Source organism: Anolis sagrei, chromosome 5 (assembly GCF_037176765.1).
Source record: "Anolis sagrei isolate rAnoSag1 chromosome 5, rAnoSag1.mat, whole genome shotgun sequence".
NCBI lineage: Eukaryota > Metazoa > Chordata > Lepidosauria > Squamata > Dactyloidae > Anolis > Anolis sagrei.
Window position 1 is genome coordinate 193,692,952 of NC_090025.1, and position 21,370 is coordinate 193,714,321.

At 43.4% G+C, this 21,370-nt stretch overlaps 1 protein-coding gene across 1 annotated transcript in view; it reads left to right on the forward strand.

Moving 5' to 3' along the window:
* LOC132775611 (collagen alpha-1(VII) chain-like) overlaps nt 1–21,370 on the forward strand; it is a 68,054-nt gene that overhangs the window by 26,109 nt on the left and 20,575 nt on the right. Inside the window, exons 11-18 of the mRNA XM_067468517.1 lie at nt 2,753–2,824; nt 3,633–3,704; nt 6,957–6,992; nt 12,357–12,437; nt 13,941–13,994; nt 15,817–15,870; nt 16,304–16,366; nt 17,516–17,578. Coding sequence (XP_067324618.1) covers nt 2,753–2,824; nt 3,633–3,704; nt 6,957–6,992; nt 12,357–12,437; nt 13,941–13,994; nt 15,817–15,870; nt 16,304–16,366; nt 17,516–17,578 — 495 coding nt within the window. The remainder of the gene's footprint in view (nt 1–2,752; nt 2,825–3,632; nt 3,705–6,956; nt 6,993–12,356; nt 12,438–13,940; nt 13,995–15,816; nt 15,871–16,303; nt 16,367–17,515; nt 17,579–21,370) is intronic.

Consider the following 21,370-nt stretch of genomic DNA (forward strand, 5'->3'; position numbering starts at 1 on the left):
AACATTTAAAATTAGAATTAATGGAAGTTCAGGCAGCAACTCGACACATTTCTAATTCTCTTTAGCTTTTAATGCAATCCGATTTCCTCCCCACTAGCTTTCTGTCTGATGTGACTACATCATATTCATGTTATTCATAGGCAGACAGAAAGACAGGTCTAACTTCAACAATAACGTCGGCTGTCTTCGTATTTAGGATGTGGTAGAATAGGAACCGCAGTGGATCCAACGTAAATGGCTAAGGCTATACTGTAGTGTGAAAGATGATATCTTTCAAATATCTTCAGCACCTTGGATAGCTCATACTAAGTTTATTGAATTTGGCAGCTAGGTTTGCATATTAAAAGTTCAAACTCAAGTTTGCTCCAGTGACAGGCAAGTGACAACTGAATGAATCTTAGTTTCAAGTCCCTGGAAAGATGACACATCATTTCTACAAAAGTGAATGATTTCAATGCTAGTTGTGTCAGGCCCGGCGGGATGATCAGACAATCGCGTAGTCTGGAGTGTAGGAACATCACATCGATGCTTCAGCTGCTCTTTAGATCTGTGGTTCCCAACCTTAGGTCCTCTAAATGTTTGGGACTTCAACTCCCAAAAGCCCCCCCCCCCCAGCTTGTCCAACTGCCAAGGATTCTGGGAATCATAGAATCAAAGAGTTGGAAGAGACCTCATGGGCCATCCAGTCCAACCCCCTGCCAAGAAGCAGGAATATTGCATTCAAAGCACCCCTGACAGTTGGCCATCCAGCCTCTGTTTAAAAGCTTCCAAAGAAGGAGCCTCCACCACACTCCAGGACAGAGAGTTCCACTACTGAACAGCTCTCACAGTGAGGAAGTTCTTCCTAATGTTCAGGTGGAATCTCCTTTCTTGTAGTTTGAAGCCATTGTTCCATGTCTTAGTCTACAGGGAAGCAGAAAACAAGCTTGCTCCCTCCTCCCTGTGGTTTCCTCTCACATATTCATACATGGCTATCATAACTCCTCTCAGCCTTCTCTTCTTCAGGCTAAACATGTCCAGCTCTTTAAGCTGCTCCTCATAGGGCTTGTTCTCCAGACCCTTGATCATTTCAGTCGCTCTCCTCTGGACACATTCCAGCTTCTCAACATCTCCCTTCAATTGTGGTGCCCAGAATTGGACACAATATTCCAGATGTGGTCTAACCAAGGTGGAATAGAGGGGTAGCATTACTTCCCTAGATCTAGACACTAGGCTCCTATTGATGCAGGCCAAAATCCCATTGGCTTTTTTTGCCGCCGCATCACATTGTTGGCTCATGTTTAACTTGCTGTCCACGCGGACTCCAAGATCTTTTTCACATGTACTTCTCTCGAGCCAGGCACCCCCCAGGTGTTTTTGGAACTGAAGTCCAAAAACACCTGGGGGAACAAAGCTTGGGAATCACTGCTTTTAATAATGCACTCTGGTTGAGATGCTACATCATTGTTAATGGCTTATGTCAGAGGCCTCGACTCCCATCTACCAGCAGATTTAATCAGTAGTGTGAGGTCAAGCTGATACTCCAACAAAAGTGCAAGTCTTAACAGGATAACACAATAGAGATAGCAAGAGTCCAAGGCCATCACTTCTAGAACTCACATTGCAGCCAGTAAAAAGGTGGCAGGATTGAGTTCTTTAAATCCTAAATCCACAGGTGCTCCCTGTTGATGGCTTGCTCCTCAATTAATCTCAATGACCTGCGCAGTTGAGATTTCTTTCTTCACAGGTGCACAAAAGATGGAACAACTGATTCTTCCTCACCCTTTTCAAAGGAACTCTCTTGCACTTCTGCAGGCTGAGAAGTAGTCACTCCTTCCTTGGGTGCTTCTTCAAGGCTTGGCTGAGGGAACTGCTGGCCACTGTTGGTTTCCAGCTTGATCACTGAGTCTTCCACCAGCATCTCCCCATCCTTGTTTTCCAAGCTGTCCATGAGACCTAAGAGTTCTGCTTTTGGAACTCGACAATAAACTGCTTCTCACCAGTCCCAGGTCTCAATGTGTCACTGTAATAAACTCCTTCCAACAGCTCTTCTGTGGATTCTAGAAAGCAGATAGCATCATAGAAGTGTTTGACTATGTTCTCATATTCAGACTCAGTCCAAAGATGTCAAATCCACTGGGATAATCCTGAGCTCTCAATGGATGATGCCACTGATTTGTATCTGGCTATAATTCAACCTGACCAAGGATGTCAGATCCATTGAGGTTCTCCTGTGCTCTCAACAGATGATGTCACTGATTTGTACTTGGCTATGATCCAACCTCACCAAGGATGTCAGATCCATTGAGGTCCTCCTGAGCTCTCAATGGATTGTACTACTGATTTGTTTCTGGGTGTGATCCAATCTGGCCAAGGATGTCAGATCCACTGAGGTCCACCTGAACTCTCAATGGATGACACCACTGATTTGTTTCTGGCTATGATCCAACCTGACCAAGCATGTCAGAGCCATTGAGGTCCTCTTGAGCTCTCAATGGATAATGCCACTGATTTGTATCAGGCTATGATCCAACCTGACCAAGGATGTCAGATCCATTGAGGACCTCCACAACTCTCAATGTCACTGATTTGTGTCAGGCTATGGGAACACAGCCAGCTTCCAACCTTCTAACATATGGAAGAGGTTAGAGGAATCCCAGGTTGGTGTAGAACTCATATTGTTCCAGAAGCCTTAACAAAAGGAGTAGTTCTAATGTGCCTTGACTTTGACCAGGTGGAGAATGTAACAAAATGTTCTCCCCTTGTTGTTTAGGGTGAAAGGGGCCCTCCCGGATTTGATGGAGACAAGGGTGAGAAAGGAGAAGATGGACCTGCTGGTGAAAAGGTACTTGTGTTTTGACAAGTTAGTACATTGTAAAGACACTTGAGAAAACTTTCCAGGATTTCCCCATACTTGATGTTATTCAGATATGAGAGTGGGGTTGGTAGAGCTATCTAGACAACTCCCTTCAAGTGTTTTCCTAACTCTGATCTATTGAAGAAGACCAATAGCCCAACGTCAGCAGATTGATGAGTTCAATCTGGGTTTTAGTCTGAACTTTAAAGGAGCTACCAAGGGGTGGGTGTGTTGGATAGGAATAAGATTCACAATACTTGTCTGCTCCTTTAGAGTCAATATTAAAGGCTGGGAAAGATTGAGTGCCCAACTCACATGGGAACCACCTTCTCCACTTCATACGGTACTTTGTAAAGGAACATAAGTTCTGCTCAAAAAGGAAAAAATGCTCCAGAAATACTCGTAACAGCCTTATGGTACAGTATATGATGAAGCATAAATGGGCTTAACTTAAATTTGAGCTCAATTGAGCCATGGAGTTCATTCATGCTCATTCACAGAATCCAAGCATGGCTCCTTCTGCTCCCAAAGATGGAATCCTCTCTCATCTTTCTTGTCCTTCCGATCAATAACTTATAGATTGTGCAGTCTCCTGGAACTTAAAATCATCCTTCGCGTGCTCCAAGTGCACCTCTGTGGAGGCAGAGAAACTCCTTGACTTTGCACACATTTGTTGCACTGCTTGATGGGATGTGTTCTGTTGACTTCTGTTTCTCCAGCTTTTTATCTGACTGGTAGTGTTCTGACATTGCCTGTCCCCTTGTGTCTCCTCCTCCTCGTCGTTTTCCTCTTTCAGGGCATGAAAGGAGAAGCGGGATCTAAAGGAGTCATGGGCCTCTTTGGCACAAGGGGACCAGTGGGTCAGAAGGTCTGTATCATGGTCCAAGTATTCACATGCAACTTGGTTTGGGCAGGATTAACTATGTAGTAACTTAGACCTTGTCTTAGATAGACAGTTGTCAACCTTTTCCAGACATGCTGGAAGACCTAGAAATATGTTTAAAGAGAACATATCTCTAGGAATTTCTGGGTCATGCTAGAACACAAGATGTTGTTGTGATCCTTCAAGTTGTTTCCAAATTAGGGTAATCCTAGAGTCAACGTATCATGGGCTTTTCTTGGCCAAATGTCTATGGAAGAGGCTTTCCATTGCCTTCCTCTGAGGCTGAGAGAGTGTGACTTTCCCCAGGTAACTTGGTGGGTTTCCAGAACTCAGTGAGGACTTGAAACCTGGTCTCCCAGAGTCCTCATCTATATAAATAAAAATGTAATGTTTGTTTGTGGGATTAACATAACTCAAAAACTACTGAACGAATTGACACCAAATTTGGACACAATACATCTATCAGGCCAACGAGTGTCCATCACTCATAAAAACACTGAAAAACAGCAAAGGAGACTTAAAAAGCCAAAAAACAAAAAACCCATTACAACGCATGTGCAAAACCACATATATACACAAACACACATACACAAATATATACACACATACATGCATATATATATATATATATATATATATATATATATATATATATACACAAAATACATATACACTGAAAGGAGGAAGAAAGGAAGGAGAGAAGGAGGGATAGAAAGAGGGAAAGAAGGAGGGAAGGAGAGAAGGAAATAAACAAGTGAAAGAAGGAAGGAAAGAGAGAGGGAAGAAAGGCAAGAAGGAACAAAAGAGAGAAAGAGGGAGGGAGGAAAGAAGGAAAGAGAGAAAGAAGGATAGAACCAGTGAGCAAAGGAAGGGAGGAAAGAAACAGGTAGAGAAGGAAGAAAGAAAAAGGGAAAAAAGAAGAAAAAGAAAAAGAGGGAAGGAAGGAAAGAGGGAGGGAAGGAAGGAGAGAAAGAAAGGAAAGAAAGAAGAAGGGAGGGAAGGTTTGGCCACAGTCATTCATAAAAACACTGAAAAACACAGTGGAAGAGACTTAAAAAGCCAAAAAAAAACCCCAAAACATTACAACACATGCACATAACCACATAAATATACATATACATAAAAACACACATATACACATATATATATACACACAAAACGCATATACACAGACTAGGCCACAGCAATGCGTGGCAGGTGGCAGCTAGTCACTCATAAAAACACTCAAAAACACAACAGAATAGACTTAAAAAGCAAAAAATAAAATAAAAAATACATTACAATGCATGCGCATAACCAGATATATATATACACACAAATATATACACGCACAAAACACATATACACAGACTGCGCCACAGCAACACGTGGCAGGGGACAGCTAGTCTAATACTAAAACCACTGCACCGCACTCTATCCGAGCCTTTTGTTTCCCTCAGTGTGATTGCTAGTCCCAATGAGTCTACTCTTGTAATTAGATGGAGGTATTTGCTTCAACAAAACTGCATGTTAAAATAGTAAATTAATGACAAATCTGGAAATTAAAGGAAGATTTCTTATGGTACAGTGAGCCCTCAGTATCCACTGGGGTTCAGTTCCAGGACCCTCTGTGGATACCAAAAACTATGGGTGCTGAAGTCCTAATGGAGTAGTCAAGTGGTATCAATATGGAAAAATATGGAGCCTTCAGTGGCGCAGTGGGTTGAACCCCTGTGCCGGCAGGACTGAAGACCGACAGGTCGCAGGTTCGAATCCGGGGAGAGGCGGATGAGCTCCCTCTATCAGCTCCAGCTGCTCATGCGAGGACATGAGAGAAGCCTCCCACAAGGATGATAAAAACATCAAATCATCCAGGCGTCCCCTGGCCAACGTCCTTACAGATGGCCAGTTCTCTCACACCAGGAGCCACTCCTGACACGACCCAAAATATGGAAAAATCAAGATTTATTTTCAAGCTACAGATGGGTTGAATCTGTAGATGTGGAGGATGAACAGTATAAGACAGTATAATATAAAAGTACTTGTGGACAGGGAAAATGGAGAGGCATCTTGGCCTATTTCCCCTTTCTTGCTTGCAGCCTAATACGTACAAGAGTAATTAAATCCATTCCAACGAATTGCAGTGAAAACATCTTGCTGTTCATGTGGGAGGGCTTTCATTAGTCCCCTGCCAACAACCGGTGGGCAAACAGTCGGATGAGATCCCTCCAAATCCATTTTGAATAGGAGAACCTCAACCTAATAAGTAACTTATTTATTGTATTGTCGAAGGCTTTCATGGTGGAATCACTAGGTTCTTGTGGGTTTTTTCGGGCTGTATGGCCATGTTCTAGAGGCATTTCTCCTGACGTTTCGCCTGCATCTATGGCAAGCATCCTCAGAGGTAGTGAGGTCTGTTAGAATTAGGACATTGGGTTTATATATCTGTGGAATGGCTGGGGTGGGGCAAAGAGCTCTTCTCTGCTGGAGCTAGGTGGGAATGTTTCAACTGACCACCTTCATTAGCATTTGAAGGCCTGGCTGAGCCTGGGAAAATCTTTTGTTGAGAGGTGATAAGATGTGCCTGGTTGTTTCCAACTTATTTATTCATTACTTGCCATCACCTCAAGGTTCTCCTCTTGTATCCTTGCAGCTTTAGTCTTAATTTATACACTACAACAATCCTGTAGGTCAAGTTGAGAGGAATGTTGGGCCCAAAATGCATGTTATGGTTCCTTGGAAATTTGTACCTAGATGTCCAGAGTCCTGGGCAAAGCCTCTAAGAGCAACAGCTTCTCCTGTCATATGTATTTAGATATTTAAAATCCCAATTTCCAAGACCTTTCACGCATTGGCTGAGCATGTGTCAGTAATATCAGAGACCCTTGCAAAGAACAGTATGGTCTCCTTTCAGGGCAGACCCAATGGTTATTTGCCAAGCATGCAAACATCTCAGGAGTTACAGACACTTCATCCAATAAGGGGGGATCTTGGAAATGTGGATTCAATTCCAAATTCAAGAGATGAGATCAGGTCTTCTCTGAAAAATAGGTAGCTTCTATGGCAGTAAATTGGTGGATCAAGGTTTAGTCTGAATATGAATAGCGCTATCCAACTGCTGAAGCTATTTCAGAGAGTAGTTTCAGCACCCTGGAGAGTTCCTTCAAGGAATGCATTCACTGCCCTATTGGTTTGGATTCCTCTCCCTACTGAACTCAGTTTTTTTTCCCCAAGTTGCTCATTCTTATTTTCTTGCAGGGTGAAATCGGAGAACCTGGACTGCTTGGATTTGCAGTAAGTTGGACTATATCCTCAAAGTCTTTTACTCTATAACAGAAAGACCATTTAAAGGCCACTTACAGGCCCATGAGCCACCATTTTCCATAGTCTACCTCTACTTCTGGAAATTACATGTTGCGAATAATAATAGTTGGAATTCAGTACCAGTTACTGAGCATCAGAAATGGGTGAGTTAAGCTAAGAATAATCCAATATAGAGATGCAAGATAATATATGCCTACATAGACAAGTATTATCTGATCAAATATGTTATTATTTTTCTTTCTCAATAAAAAATAAAAAAGAGATGCAAGATAATTCAATAAAAGCTTGATAGAAATATAATAATAATAATAATAATAATAATAATAATAATAGATGTTACAAGTTTGCAGAGACTATCTGATTTTGTCAAAATATCCTTCCTGTGAAAATTGCCTGAGCTATTTATATATTCATTCATTTATGTTTGCTATGCAACTCATTCTAGAGAAAAGCAGCATGACAACAACAATGACCATTTTATACAAACTAGTCCCTTAGTCATAAAATCATAGAGTTGGAAGAGAACTGATGGCCCATCCAGTCCAACTCCATTCTGCCAAGAAACAGGAAAATTGCATTCAAAGCACCCCTGACAGATGGCCATCCAGCCTCTTACTTAAAAGCCTCCAAGGAAGGAGCCTCCACCACACTTCGGGGCAGAGAGTTCCACTGCTCAACAGCTTTCTCTCACACACAGTCAGAAAGTTCTTCCTCAAGATCAGGTGAAATCTCCTTTCCTGTAGTTTGAAGCCATTGCTCCATCCTAGTCTCCAGGGCAGCAGAAAACAAGCTTGCTCCCTCCTCCCTATGACTTCCCCTCACATATTGATACATGGCCCTCATCATGTCTCCTCTCAGCCTTCTCTTCTTCAGGATAAAAATGCCCAGCTCTTTAAGCTGCTCCTCATAGGGCTTGTTCTCCATACTCTTGATCATTTGAGTCTCCCTCCTCTGGACATATTACAGTTTGTCAACATCTCACATAGAACAGGACCGTGCCCAGGACAGAATCCTGCTTCTGGCACTGCACTTGTCAATTGTTGCAGAAAAGAGGAGTAGAATCTGCCCCGCCATATTATGAAGGCCTTATGCTGAGTTATAGAGTGCATCTGTTAGCATATATTCATAGCCATTTGCATCTGTAATCCTGCCAAAGCAAACAACAGTTTGATATGAAAAGCTTCGATAATGGTCATTTAGAATAGGAATTATTGATTGAGACCTGGAAGTGGCTCCTGCGAACTGATAAATGAAGCCGAAAACAACCTTGGCCATATTGGTCCAGGAAACAAAAATATAGACTACTAAGCAGCATGAATCCTGTTCTGATAGAGTATCTTAGTCATAAAAACCTGAGCACACAAAATGGGAGGCTTTTCTATAGGACTGGGCAAATGTAAGGACACAACTCACTCTGGAACCGATAAGAAGGAACTTTGCATCTTTCCAGAGATTTCTTTGAATTGATGAAAATTATCTTTCCTTGCATAAATAGCCCCAGCTAATTTGTGTGTACAAGCAAATGCAAAACCATGTGTTAGCCACTTAGTTAAGTATACTTAAACAACATTAAGTATAAAATCTAGGGCTGTACATGTAAATAATATTCTGCCATGGTTAGAGCACATCTGGAATACTGTGTCCAATTCTGGGCACTACAATTGAAGGGAGATGTTGACAAACTGGAATGTGTCCAGAGGAGGGCGACTAAAATGATCAAGGGTCTGGAGAACAAGCTCCATGAGGAGCAGCTTAAAGAGCTGGACATATTTAGCCTGCAGAAGAGAAGGCTGAGAGGAAACATTGCATTCAAATCACCCCTGACAGATGGCTATCCAACCTCTGTTTAAAAGCTTCCAAAGAAGGAGCCTCCACCACACTCCGGGGCAGAGAGTTCCACTCAGACCCTTTCCCTTTTCTCTTCTGCCTGAGGCTGTTAAGAATTGTGGGAGTTGAAGTCCAAACCACCTGGAGGGCCAAAGTTTGCCCATGCCTGATCTACACTGTGGATTTAATGCAGTTTTAATTGCTATGGCTCCATCCTATTGTGTCCTGGGAGTTGTAGTTTACTGAATCACTGGCCCACTTTGGCAGAGAAGGTTGTGGCGCAGCTGGTTGGGAGTGAGCTGCATTAAAATCACTACTGACCAAAAGGTAATGAGTTTGAACCCAGCCCGGGTCGGAGTAAGCTCCCAACCATTTATCTAGCTTACTGTCAACCTTTGCAGCTCGAAAGACAGTTGCATCTGTCAACTCGGAAATTTAGGTACCACTTATGCAGGAGGCTAATATAACTAATTTACAACATCATAAAACTCTCCAGCAGCATGCAAAAGAATGAGGAAGTACTCCATCGGTGTCACAAGTGGGTGGTGAAGCAACAGCTCCCCCGGTGGCCAGAATTTAATGCAGTTTTAATTGCTATGGCTCCATTCAAAAAGCATATCCTCATGAAGCTGGAAAGTTAAATAGCCTCTGTGTGTCTGTCTATATATGTTGTGTGTCTATGGCATTGAATGTTTGCCATGTATATGTGCATTGTGATCCATCCTGAGTCCCCTACGGGGTGAGAAGGGCGGAATATAAATACTGTAAATAAAGAATGAATAAATAAATATCCTAGGATTCCATAGCCTTGAGCCTTAGCAGTCAAAGTGGTATCAAACTGCATTAATTCAACAGTGTAGTTGCGCCACTAGCTCCTTCCAACTCTTCTTATTAGCCAGAGAATGATGCGCAGGAATGTTCTTTTCTTAAACATCTCCATAAGCGATGCCCTTTTTGAAATAAAAGGTATGCTATTCAATTTGCGATGGGGCAAAGAATACAATGCAAGTATATTTCTCACTCCACAAGTGGCTGGAAATTGATGCGATCCATTAAGAGCTGTTGAATCACTCGCTGCCTCATTCATCGGAGGCAAATGCTTTCCAATCATTACCTTTCTGAGAGATGTAATAGAATTGTTAATACCAGGCAAGGAAGACGAACGGGTGAAAGGAGGTGTTTTCCTAACTATGCGTTTCTCCGTCCAATTTCAGCATCGCGTTCTTCCAATCCGCGTCTCTTGACATTTCCCTTTTTTTGGCAGCATTTGTGAATTTGCAGGGGTCACTTCTCAATTGAGATCTTTTCTATAATGGCTGCAGGAAAAGTCTAGACGAAAATTAACTATGTAACTATGATGACGTGAGGAAATGAGAGTGTTCACCACCATCATCCCATTAAAAGTTCTCCTTCTATTATTGAAATTTCCTTTCCGTTCCCAAAGATGAGCATTCAGAAATAGGGTTTAGACCCTTGACCTTTTAGTCGATAAGAAAACTAACAATGAATGCATCTATTCTGTAGAATGAATGCAGTTTTACCCCACGACTCAATGCTACAAATTCCTGGGAGTTGCAGTTTGGTGAGGAACCAGAGAAGGCTAAAGACCTTGAATAACTACAAATCCCAGAATTCCATAACACTAAGCCGGGGCAGTTGAAGTGGTGTCAAAACTGCATTAATTCCACAGTGTAGATACACACCACTCTAATAGTTGAAGGACACCTTCCTTCCTTCTTTCCTTCCTCCTTCCTTCCTTCCTTTCTTCCTTCCTTCCTTTCTCCCTCCCTTCCTACCTCATTTCCTTCTTTCTTTCTTTCCTTCCTGTCTGTGTTCTTTCCTTCTTCTCTTCTTTTCTTCCTTCTTTCCTTCTTTCCTTCCTCCTTCCTTCCTTCTTTTCCTCCTCCCTCCCTCCTTCTTTCCTCCCTCCCTCCCTCCCTACTTTATTTTATTCCTTCTTTCATTATTTCCTTTTCTTCCTTCCTTCCTTCCTTTGTTCTTTTCCTCCTCCCTCCCTCCCTCCTTCCTTCTTTTCTTCCTCTCTCCCTCCTTCCTTCTTTCCTGTCTACCTTCCTCCCTCCCTCCCTACTTTATTTCATTCCTTCTTTCATTCTTTCTTTCCTGTCTTCCTTCCTTCTTTCCTTCTTTCCTTTTCTTCCTTCCTTCCTTCTTTTCCTCCTCCCTCCTTCCTTCCTTCCTTCCTTCCTTTCTTCCTCCCTCCTTCCTTCTTTCCTGCCTACCTTCCTCCCTTCCTCCCTCCCTCCTTCTTTCATTCTTTCCTTCCTGTCTTCCTTCCTTCCTTCTTTCCTTCTTTACTTTTCTTCCTTCCTTCTTTTCCTCCTCCTCCGTCCCTCCCTCCCTCCCTCCTTCCTTACTTCCTTCTTTCCTGTATGATCTTACTAAAGATGTCTCTGGATATTAAAAGTTACTTAACAAAGAAAAAGATAATGAAAGCAGAATAAATGAGACAGAAGAAAAAATCAGTAACTTTCTGATTTCTTTACCATCGTTTTTAAAACCAGTGAAAAATACACACTTCTACCCCTAATTTAAGCTAACTAATTCTTCCAGAAAATTAGAAACATTGGAGGTAAATTTCAGGTAAAAATGGGCATGATAAGAAACAAATATGGCAGGGACCTAACAGAAGCTGAAGAGATCAAGAGAAGATGGTGAGACTATACAGAAGATCTGTTTAGGAAGGATAATAATATTGAGGATAGTTTTGACAGTGTGGTGAGTGAATTAGAACCAGACATCCTGAGGAGTGTGGTTGAATGGGCCTTAAGAAGCATTGCTAACAACAAGGCAGCAGGAGACGACGGGATCCCAGCTGAACTGCTTAAAATCTTGAAAGATGATGCTGTTAAGGTGATGCATGCCATATGCCAGAAAATATGGAAAACAGAAGAATGGCCATCAGACTGGAAAAAATCAACTTATATTCCCATACCAAAAAAGGGAAATGCTAAAGAATGCTCCAACTTCCATACAGTGGCCCTTATTTCACATGCCAGTAAGGTAATGCTCAAGATCCTGCAAGGAAACGACTGAACGAATGAACAACAACAATTCTTAAACCTATTCTTTCTTATAATATCATTTCCTCTTTGTTCAAGAGTTTGTGGTCTTCATAAGAGCTTACCAACAATTTTACTATCATCAAAGCAAAGGATTTGTTTGCTTTGGCATTCAGTCTTAACGTCCACTCCTCTTTTGCTGTTGTTAATTAATTAATTCATTTTTGGTGTGTATATGATAACCTTGTTGTGGTGGTCATGTATCCTAACTCTTTTTCAATTGTGGGAGTTAAAGTCCAAAACACCTGGAGATCCAAAGTTGGCCCAAGCCTGCTCTAAGATCTCATTCTGAAAACCAGAGAAGGAAGCCGTAGCTCTGAGATACGGAGCCCTAGTTGGGACAATGGGATTAAAAAACACTAGGAACTTTTTATCAGTCTTTCTGTGTCTGTATATTATTTAAGAAAGCAAAATGGTTTCATTGCAGGGAAGGGCAGGGCTTGATGGGAAGAACGGGATGAAAGGAGCAAAAGGAGACCGAGGTCTACAGGGCCAAAAAGGAGAACCGGTGAGCATATCTTAAAATAATATGGAAGGAAGCAATTTTTGGAAACTACTTACTTAGGCGATCCCTCGTTGGACGAGTAAGATGGTCTTCCATGATGGGTTTCCTTGTGGATTGGTAGGTGGCTGTGGAGCCCTATTCTTGACCCGCATCTTCTCCCACAGGGAAGGCATTGGTTTCCAGGTGGAAGGCGGTCCTGGTCGGGGTTGGCTTGACGCGCCTTCCTCCTGGCATGTTTCTCTCTTTCACCCTCCACTCGTGCCTCCTCGAATTCTGCAGCACTGCTGGTCACAGCTGACCTCCAGCTGGAGCGGTCAAGGGCCAGGGCTTCCCAGTTCTCAGTGTCTATGCCAGAGATTTTAAGGTTGGCTTTGAGGCCATCTTTCAATCTCTTTTCCTGTCAACCAACATTCCGTTTTCCGTTCTTAAGTTCAGAGTAGAGGAACTGCTTTGGGAGACGGTGGTCAGGCATCCGGACAACGTGGCCGGCCCAGCAGAGTTGATGGCAGAGGACCATCGCTTCAGTGCTGGTGGTCTTTGCTTCTTCCAGCACACTGACGTTTGTCCGCTTGTCTTCCCAAGAGATTTGCAGGGTTTTCTGGAGGCAGCGCTGATGGAATCATTCCAGGAGTTGCATGTGACGTCTGTAGACAGTCCACATCTCACAGGCATATAGTATGGTTGGAAGGACAATAGCTTTATAGACAAGCACCTTGGTATCCCTACGGATGTCCCAGTCCTCAAACACTCTCTGCTTCATTCGGGCAAATGCTGCACTTGCAGAGCTCAGACGGTGTTGTATTTCGGTGTCAATGTTGACTTTGGTGGAGAGGTGGCTGCCATGGTAGCGGAAATGGTCAACATTTTCTAATGTTACACCATTAAGCTGTACCTCTGATATTGGGGAGGGGATGGCTGGTGACTGCTGGAACAGCACTTAGGAAACTATAATGATTAGATTTGGGGAGCTAAGCAGGAGCACCAGGCTGGGTAACAGCAACGCAGCGGGTCTCTTTTAGGGCCCATTTGAACCTTCCGATCAGCAAAGCAAAAGCTGTTTGAAGGAATATGAGAATTACAATAAATTACAAAGAGCCCTTCCCCAACTACTGGGTCCCCCTGGGTAAAGTGAGTGCATGCAAATGGCAGAGACCCCATTTTCCCCACCATAGAAGCATGTTGGAAGACCTAGCAATGCCTAGAGAAGTGAGAGAAGCCTGGCTACATGGACCATATTGCATTGTTCAACCACGTGAAGTTTGTATATATGGAATGTAGAAAGTTGCCATATTTGCTATTAAATCCTTGCAACAGCAATGATGTTTTGATAGCTGGGGAAGAGAGGAGGGATTTAATACTCGATGCAAGCCCAGATGTAAACATTGGTTCTTTTGCCCGTGGTAAATGCTGAATTCAGATACTAAGCCTTCTGAAGTTTGCATTTCAGCTCTGCATCATATTGTTGTGGTTGTGTGCAAACTACATTTGATCTTTTGTTGCTTTCAGGGAGGAAAAGGAGATCCTGGAATCACAGGAGACATTGGACGGAAAGGTGCAAAGGTACAATCACTTGTAAGGGCCGCTATACTATCCTGAACCAGCCAAGTTTGGGGAACTAAACAGGATGGGGACTGGTGTTTGCAAGGGAGGGAAGCCTCAGTGGAGTGATACCAGGGATTTCTTGTTATGGCTAGGAAAGAGCCCTGCTTGAAACCCTTGTTGACAATCAGAGTTGAGCACATTGGGTTGGTTCAATGGACTATTATGCCCCCACTGAGACTTTACTATTCTTCCTAGTACATATGGGATATTCCTGCGCATGTTCAGCATTTCCTTGGAACCAGTCATTTGCAAGAAGGTGCGAGAGGAGCAAAGAAGCAAAACATATCACACGTTTAGAAGTTGGTGTTACAAGCTAAAGATTAACTTGGGATGACAGAACATGGACCAAAGCCATAGCTAATATTTGGATGGAAGACTATGAGGAGATCTCAATTTAGGATTAGAAAGAACCTTGTATTGAAACTCTACTGCCCACCAGATGCTTTGCTTAAGTGGATCTTTGAACTGATTCAACATAAACCAGAAACATACATAGAAAAATTACGCATACCACAATATCATTTATGGAGCTCACCATCCCATAATGCTTGCAACAGAAGTAAGGGAAGATCTAGTTTTCTATGTGTGTTGAGAGACTGGGTTAGATAAATTTATCATTGACATTATATATCTTTGTGATTGTGGATAAATTTTGGTTTGGCTTAGTCAGGAACCCATTTACTTAATACAAGCCATCCCCTGCCATGTGTTGCTGTGGCCTAGTCTGTGTATATGTGTTTTGTGTGTGTGTATATGTCGGTGTATATGTGTATATATTGTTACGCAGGGATGTGTTTTGCCCACTGTCCTGGCGCCCAAAGCCCAAATGCAAAAGACTCGCAGACCAGAATAAAAGTGATCAGAAAAAATATTTACTCTTTACTCAGCAGAGATGAAAACATCAACTTGGCAATGTTGCATACAAAAATAAGCAGTGCAACAAACTTTACACAGTCTTTGTAAGAAACACAAAATAAGGCATCTTCATCTTGCAGCAAATGAGTGATCAAAGTAAACCTTGAGTAAATGCTATTTCACTATAGCCTTCTTCAGAGTAGCTTCTCCAAACTGCTCCCCAGAGCAAAGCCTTTGTCCATGGATCTCCTCAGAGAAAAGACTCTCCAGAAGCTCTCCTTCAGCATCTCTCCTTCAGCATCTCCTGCTGGAACTCCATGCTGGTTCTCCAGAAAGTATTCAAGAAAACTCAAACAGATATAGCCCCTTGCTGGTTGACCTACTTTGCCAGCTGCTCGTGATAATTACACACAATAAGGTTTTTCTTCAACACACATATACTGCAAGGACTTATTGTAACATATATGTGGTTTTGCACATGTATTGTAATGTATATTTTTATTTTTTGGCTTTTTAAGTCTCTTCTGCTGCTGTTTTTCAGTGCTTTCATGAGTGATGGACACTTGTTGGCCTGATAGGTGTATTGTGTCCAAATTTGGTGCCAATTCACCCAATGTTTTTGAGTTATGTTAATCCCACAAACAAACATTACATTTTTATTTATATAGATTAGATTAACCAATGCAAAAGTTAGTATTTGTATGGAAAATTCCATGTGGGACTAGAAAGCCTCCTACCTTGAAACTCTGATATCATCCAGATACTGGGCACAGATTGACCTGTGACCCATAACCTGCATAGTAAAATACTTAGAATATTATTTGTGGGGCTCACTATCACATGACTGGCTCTGATTGCAAGGGGGTGGAAGAGAGATCCAGTTCTCCATGTGTGTTGTCATGATCTGATTACTATTTGTCATTAGGGTTTACGTGGTTTGCCAGGGAGGACAGGACCTCCGGGTTCACATGGTATCAAGGTAAGTCAGGTTTATGTTATTTGTCCTCTCCTTCTGGATTTTTGGATATTCTCAGATTCTCTGAGAATATCTAATTTGCCTGTTTTTCACTCCCTGCGTTCTCAGGTCTAATCTAGTTTCCTGGGAAAACTCCTCAACTGCCCAAGGCTTTTTCTCAAGGGAACTTTCACTTTCCCCTGTTGCCTGGGAATGAGCACAGGAATCCAAAACATCAGCCTTCTCTGCCTGCAGTTCTCTCCTATCACTCACAGACTTCTCATTTTGAAACCCATTCCCCCTCATCCTCTGAACCTTCAGAAAAATCATCTGACACTTGTTGGGCTACAGCAACTAAAACCTCTTAGTGGTCTTGCTTTCGGACTCCAAATCTATAGTGAAATGTCAAAGGCCACTGAACTAGTTAACATGTTTCTGTGTCTCGTTCCATCTCTAGGGAGAAACTGGTGGTGTTGGGAGGCCAGGAACACCAGGGGCAGACGCACTTGTTGGTCCAAAGGTGAGCTTCAAAGTCCTTTCCATCTTCCATGTGTAAAGGATGCATAGAACTATTGTTTCACATCACATCTTGGGGCTGGGTATTTTTTGAAAAGCAAAAGAAATTGATTACAGAACTCTTCCATCTCGATGATTCTATGATTCTAAGGTGTTGTTGTTTTGCTTTCCACCTTGCTGGCGGCAAAAAAAGCCAATGGGATTTTGGCCTGCATTAATAGTGTCTAGATCTAGGGAAGTCATGCTCCCCATGCTCTATTCTGCTTTGGTTAGACCACACCTGGAATATTGTGTCCAATTCTGGGCACCACAATTCAAGAGAGATATTGAGAAACTGGAATGTGTCCAGAGGAGGGTGACTAAAATGATCCAGGGTCTGGAGAACAAGCCCTATGAGGAGCGGCTTAAGGAGCTGGGCATGTTTAGCCTGAAGAAGAGAAGGCTGAGAGGAGATATGATAGCCATGTATAAATATGTGAGAGGAAGCCACAGGGAGGAGGGAGCAAGCTTGTTTTCTGCTTCCTTGGAGACTAGGACGCAAGGGAACAATGGCTTCAAACTACAAGAGAGGAGATTCCATCTGAACATGAGGAAGAACTTCCTGACTGTGAGAGCCGTTCAGCAGTGGAACTCTCTGCCCCGGAGTGTGGTGGAGGCTCCTTCTTTGGAAGCTTTTAAACAGAGGCTGGATGGCCATCTGTCAGGGGTGATTTGAACACAATATTCCCGCTTCTTGGCAGGGGGTTGGACTGGATGGCCCAGGAGGTCTCTTCCAACTCTTTGATTCTATGATTCTATGATTAATACAATACAGGCAACCCAGGCTTAGAAAAATCAATTTGTGCTCAAATCTAATGCTTTTCTACTGAAAAGAACACGAAATATTATACTCGGATGGTATCATCCTGTGCAATTTGTCCCTTCTGCCCCTCCCTAGTGATGCCCTTGGAATACAGAAATGCAATCCAGGAAAAGTAAGAGCCATCTTTAGCATGAGGAGCAGCAGAGGGGAAAAATGATGGATGGACAAGGGCCATGCATATTTCTTTTCTCTCCTACTCTGCTTTCAATATTTCAATGTCTCCATTGGTATGTATATCGAATATCCTTGAAACCTGCATTCTAGTTTGTGTATTTGCCTTTTGCTCTTCAGGGCGAACGTGGAGAGTCTGGCACTGATGGGTTGCAAGGAATTACAGGGCAGAAAGGAGAAAAGGTTAGTGCTCCCAAAATCACGTTATCTCTTTTCTGGATACACAAAATCACATTATCTCTTTTCTGGATACAAATCAGCCATGGTTAATAATATTAGAGGCCAAAGATGGCACTCAGGTGTCCTTTCTGCTGGGCAAATGCCACCCTCCTTGGATAATGCCTCCTTTGGGGGCTCTTTCATTGGGTCTTTGTTTTCACACTGTTTACAGGAAACCCACACACAGAGATAGGTATTATTATTATTATTATTATTATTAACTTTATTTTTACCCCACTAACATGCTGGACATGACAGGTCAAATGTATAGGTTTTTTAGAGGTAGGTGCGGTGTGCAGACAATCTTAAATCTCTAGTAAAGTGCATTTGGGACTTGATGCCAGGAGTTTCCTATTCTGGAAAGGCACACTGGAACAGCCACGTCTTCAAGCTCTTCCTAAAGACTGCCAACGTTGGGGCTTGTCTGATGTCCTTGGGGAGAGAGTTCCAGAGTCGGGGGGCTACCACAGAAAAGGCCCTGTCCCTCGTCTCCACCAACCGCGCTTGCGAAGCAGGTGGGATCGTGAGCAGGGCCTCTCCAGATGATCAGAGAGCTCGTGTGGGTTCATATACGGAGATGCAGTCACAGAGGTAGGGGGGTCCAAACCATTTAGGACTTTGTAGGTAAGCACCTGCACCTTGAATTAGGACTGGAAAATGAATGGCAGTCAATGGAGCTCCTTAAACAGGAGGGTTGACTTCTCACTGTAAGGGGCACCAGTTAACCTGGCCGCCGCCCGTTGGACCAGTTGGAATTTCCGGGCTGTTTTCAAGGGGAACCCCACGTAGAGCGCATTGCAGTAGTCCAATCTGGAGGTGACCAAGGCATGGACCACCACGGCCAGGTCAGCCTTATCGAGGTACGGTCGCAGTTGGCTCATGAGTCTCAATTGTGCAAAAGCCCTCCCGGACACCGCCGACGCCTGAGCCTCAAGCGTAAGCGATGAGTCCAAGAGGACACCCAAGCTGCGGACCTGTGACTTCAGGGGGAGTGTAACCCCATCCAGCACAGGTTGCCACCCTATAGCCTGATCCGGTTTATGATCGACCAGAAGGACCTCTGTCTTGTTGGGATTAATCTTTTACCAACATGGATAGAGACACCTCACCATCACAAGAAAAAACACCCCCCCCCCCCATGGTATCTTCATGGTATCTATATAAAAACTCCAACCATCACCCAAGTCAAAAAAGTAGCCCCATTAAAGCCTTGGCAGACCGCGCAAAAAGTATCTGTGAACCCCACCTCCTCCAAGATGAACTGAACCACCTCAACTGGGCTCTCCAGGCCAATGGAGACTCCACCTCAGACATCAGAAGAGCTGCAAGACCAAGAACAAGCCACGAGAGTAAAGATGAAGATCCACCCAGAGGAAAAGTGTTCCTGCCATACATCAAGGGAACCACTGAGCGCATAGGGAAGCTGATGAGGAAACACAACATACAAACTATCTACAGACCCACCAAGAAAATCCAAGTAATGCTCCATTCAGCAAAGGACAAGAGGGATCCTGACGCTTCTGCAGGAGTCTACCGGATACCATGCAGCTGTGGACAAGTCTACATAGGGACCACCAAATGTAGCATTGCCCAAACACGAATCAAGGAACATGAAAGGCACTGCAGACTACTTCAATAATAATAATAATAATAATAATAATAATAATAATAATAATAGATTGTCGAAATCACTGGGTTGTTGTAGGTTTTTCCGGGCTATATGGCTATGTTCTAGAGGCATTTTCTCCTGACGTTTCGCCTGCATCTGTGGCAAGCATCCTCAGAGGTAGTGAGGTCTGTTGGAAGTAGGACAAGCTGTGGACAAGTCTACAGCTGTGGACAAGTCTCCATAGGGACCACCAAACACGAATCAAGGAACATGAAAGGCACTGCAGACTACTTCAACCAGAGAAGTCAGCCAGAGCAGAGCACCTGATGAACCAGCCTGGACACAGCAGATTATTTGAGAACACAGAAATGCTGGACCACTCTCACAACCATCATGTCAGACTACACAGAAAAGCCATCGAAATCCACAAGCATGTGGACAATTTCAACAGAAAGGAGGAAACCATGAAAATGAACACAATCTGGCTACCAGTATTAAAAAACTCAGAAATTACAACAGAGAGTAAACAATCAGGCACATCTAATCACCTCTCAACAAAAGATTGCCCCAGGCCCTGCCAGGCCATCAAATGCTAATCAAGGTGGTCAGTTGAAACATTCACATCTAGCTCCTACAAACAAGAGTTCTTTGTCCCACCCTGGTCAACCCATTTTCCTAGTTCCAACAGACCTCACTACCTCTGAGGATGCTTGCTATAGATGCAGGCGAAACGTCAGGAGAGAATGCTTCTAGAACATGGCCATATAGCCCCAAAAAACCTACAACAACCCAGTGATTCCAGCCATGAAAGCCTTCAACAATACATGTAAGACGTATTGTTGAAGGCTTTCATGGCCGTAATCACTAAGTTGTTGTAGGTTTTTCAGGCTGTATGGCCATGTTCTAGAAGCATTCTCTCCTGACGTTTCGCCTGTATCTATGGCAAACATCATCAGAGGTCGTGAGGTCTGTTGAAAACTAGGAACATTGAGTTTATATATCTGTGAAAAGTCCAGGGTGGGAGAAAGAACTCTTCTCTGTTGGAGCTAGGTGTGAATGTTTCAATTGGCAACCTTGATTAGCATTTGATGGCCTGTCAAATGCTAATCAAGGTTGCCAACTGAAACATTCACACCTAGCTCCTGTGCCCTGTTCCTGCCTGGGGAAATTCTTTGTTGGGAGGTGATTAGCTCTTCCTGATTGTAGGTTTTTAGACAGGGTCTGAATGGCCATCTGTTGGGAGTGCTTGGATTGTGTCTTCCTGCCTGGCAGAAGAGGGTTGGACTGGATGGCCCTTGGGGTTTGTTGTTGCCACTCTGTGATTACTCAACATTACTCAACATGAGAAATGAGGTGGACCCTAGCCTTGAAGGAAGTCAAGAGCTGGAAGTCAAGAAGCAAAGAAGTCCAACCTCACTCGACCTCTTTGCTAATAGCTCCAGTCATTCAACTTCTCCGATCTCTCTCCGTTTGCACTGCCTCGTCGCTTGTAATAATTGCTCAACGAGTCGCAGGGGGTCACTTGGACTAAATAGGAAAGGCAGCCTGCCAGACACGGGGAATTCATCTCATCCGTCATTGCCAGGTTCCCCCACCTGAAGCGCATGGTGCCTGGGAACTGGCTTTGTTTAGCCATTCATCTCCCTTCCCTGGGAGACTTCTTGGGCAGCGTCAACACCTTTTTAACACCCGGAGCTGAGATGGATCCGCTCCTATTTATAGAGATGAGGAAAGAAGCCCAACTTGTTCAACCTGACAAAGGGGATGTTGAGCCAGGCAAAATTCAACCATCACTCCAGAGAAATGCAAAATACATTTGATCATGAGAGTGGAAATTTGAGTTGCCAGAACTCGGCTCATGTTTTTGTGGGTTTTCTTCCAGTGGGAGGCGAATGTGCAAATCCTCCCCTTTGGGAGGGCTTATATCCAAGACTAAACCACTGTTAAGTCAACTTCAACTTATGGGGATCCCATGGAAGAGACCTCCAAGTCCCCCTGTTATCAACAGCCCTTCTCAGGTCTTGCAAACTCAATAGCTCATGGCTTCCCTGACTGAGTCCATCCATCTAGCGTATCTGTCCGAACGTATCTCCTTCGGACAGGTACCTGCCCAGCATACCTGTCCGAACATATCTCCTTCTACGTCC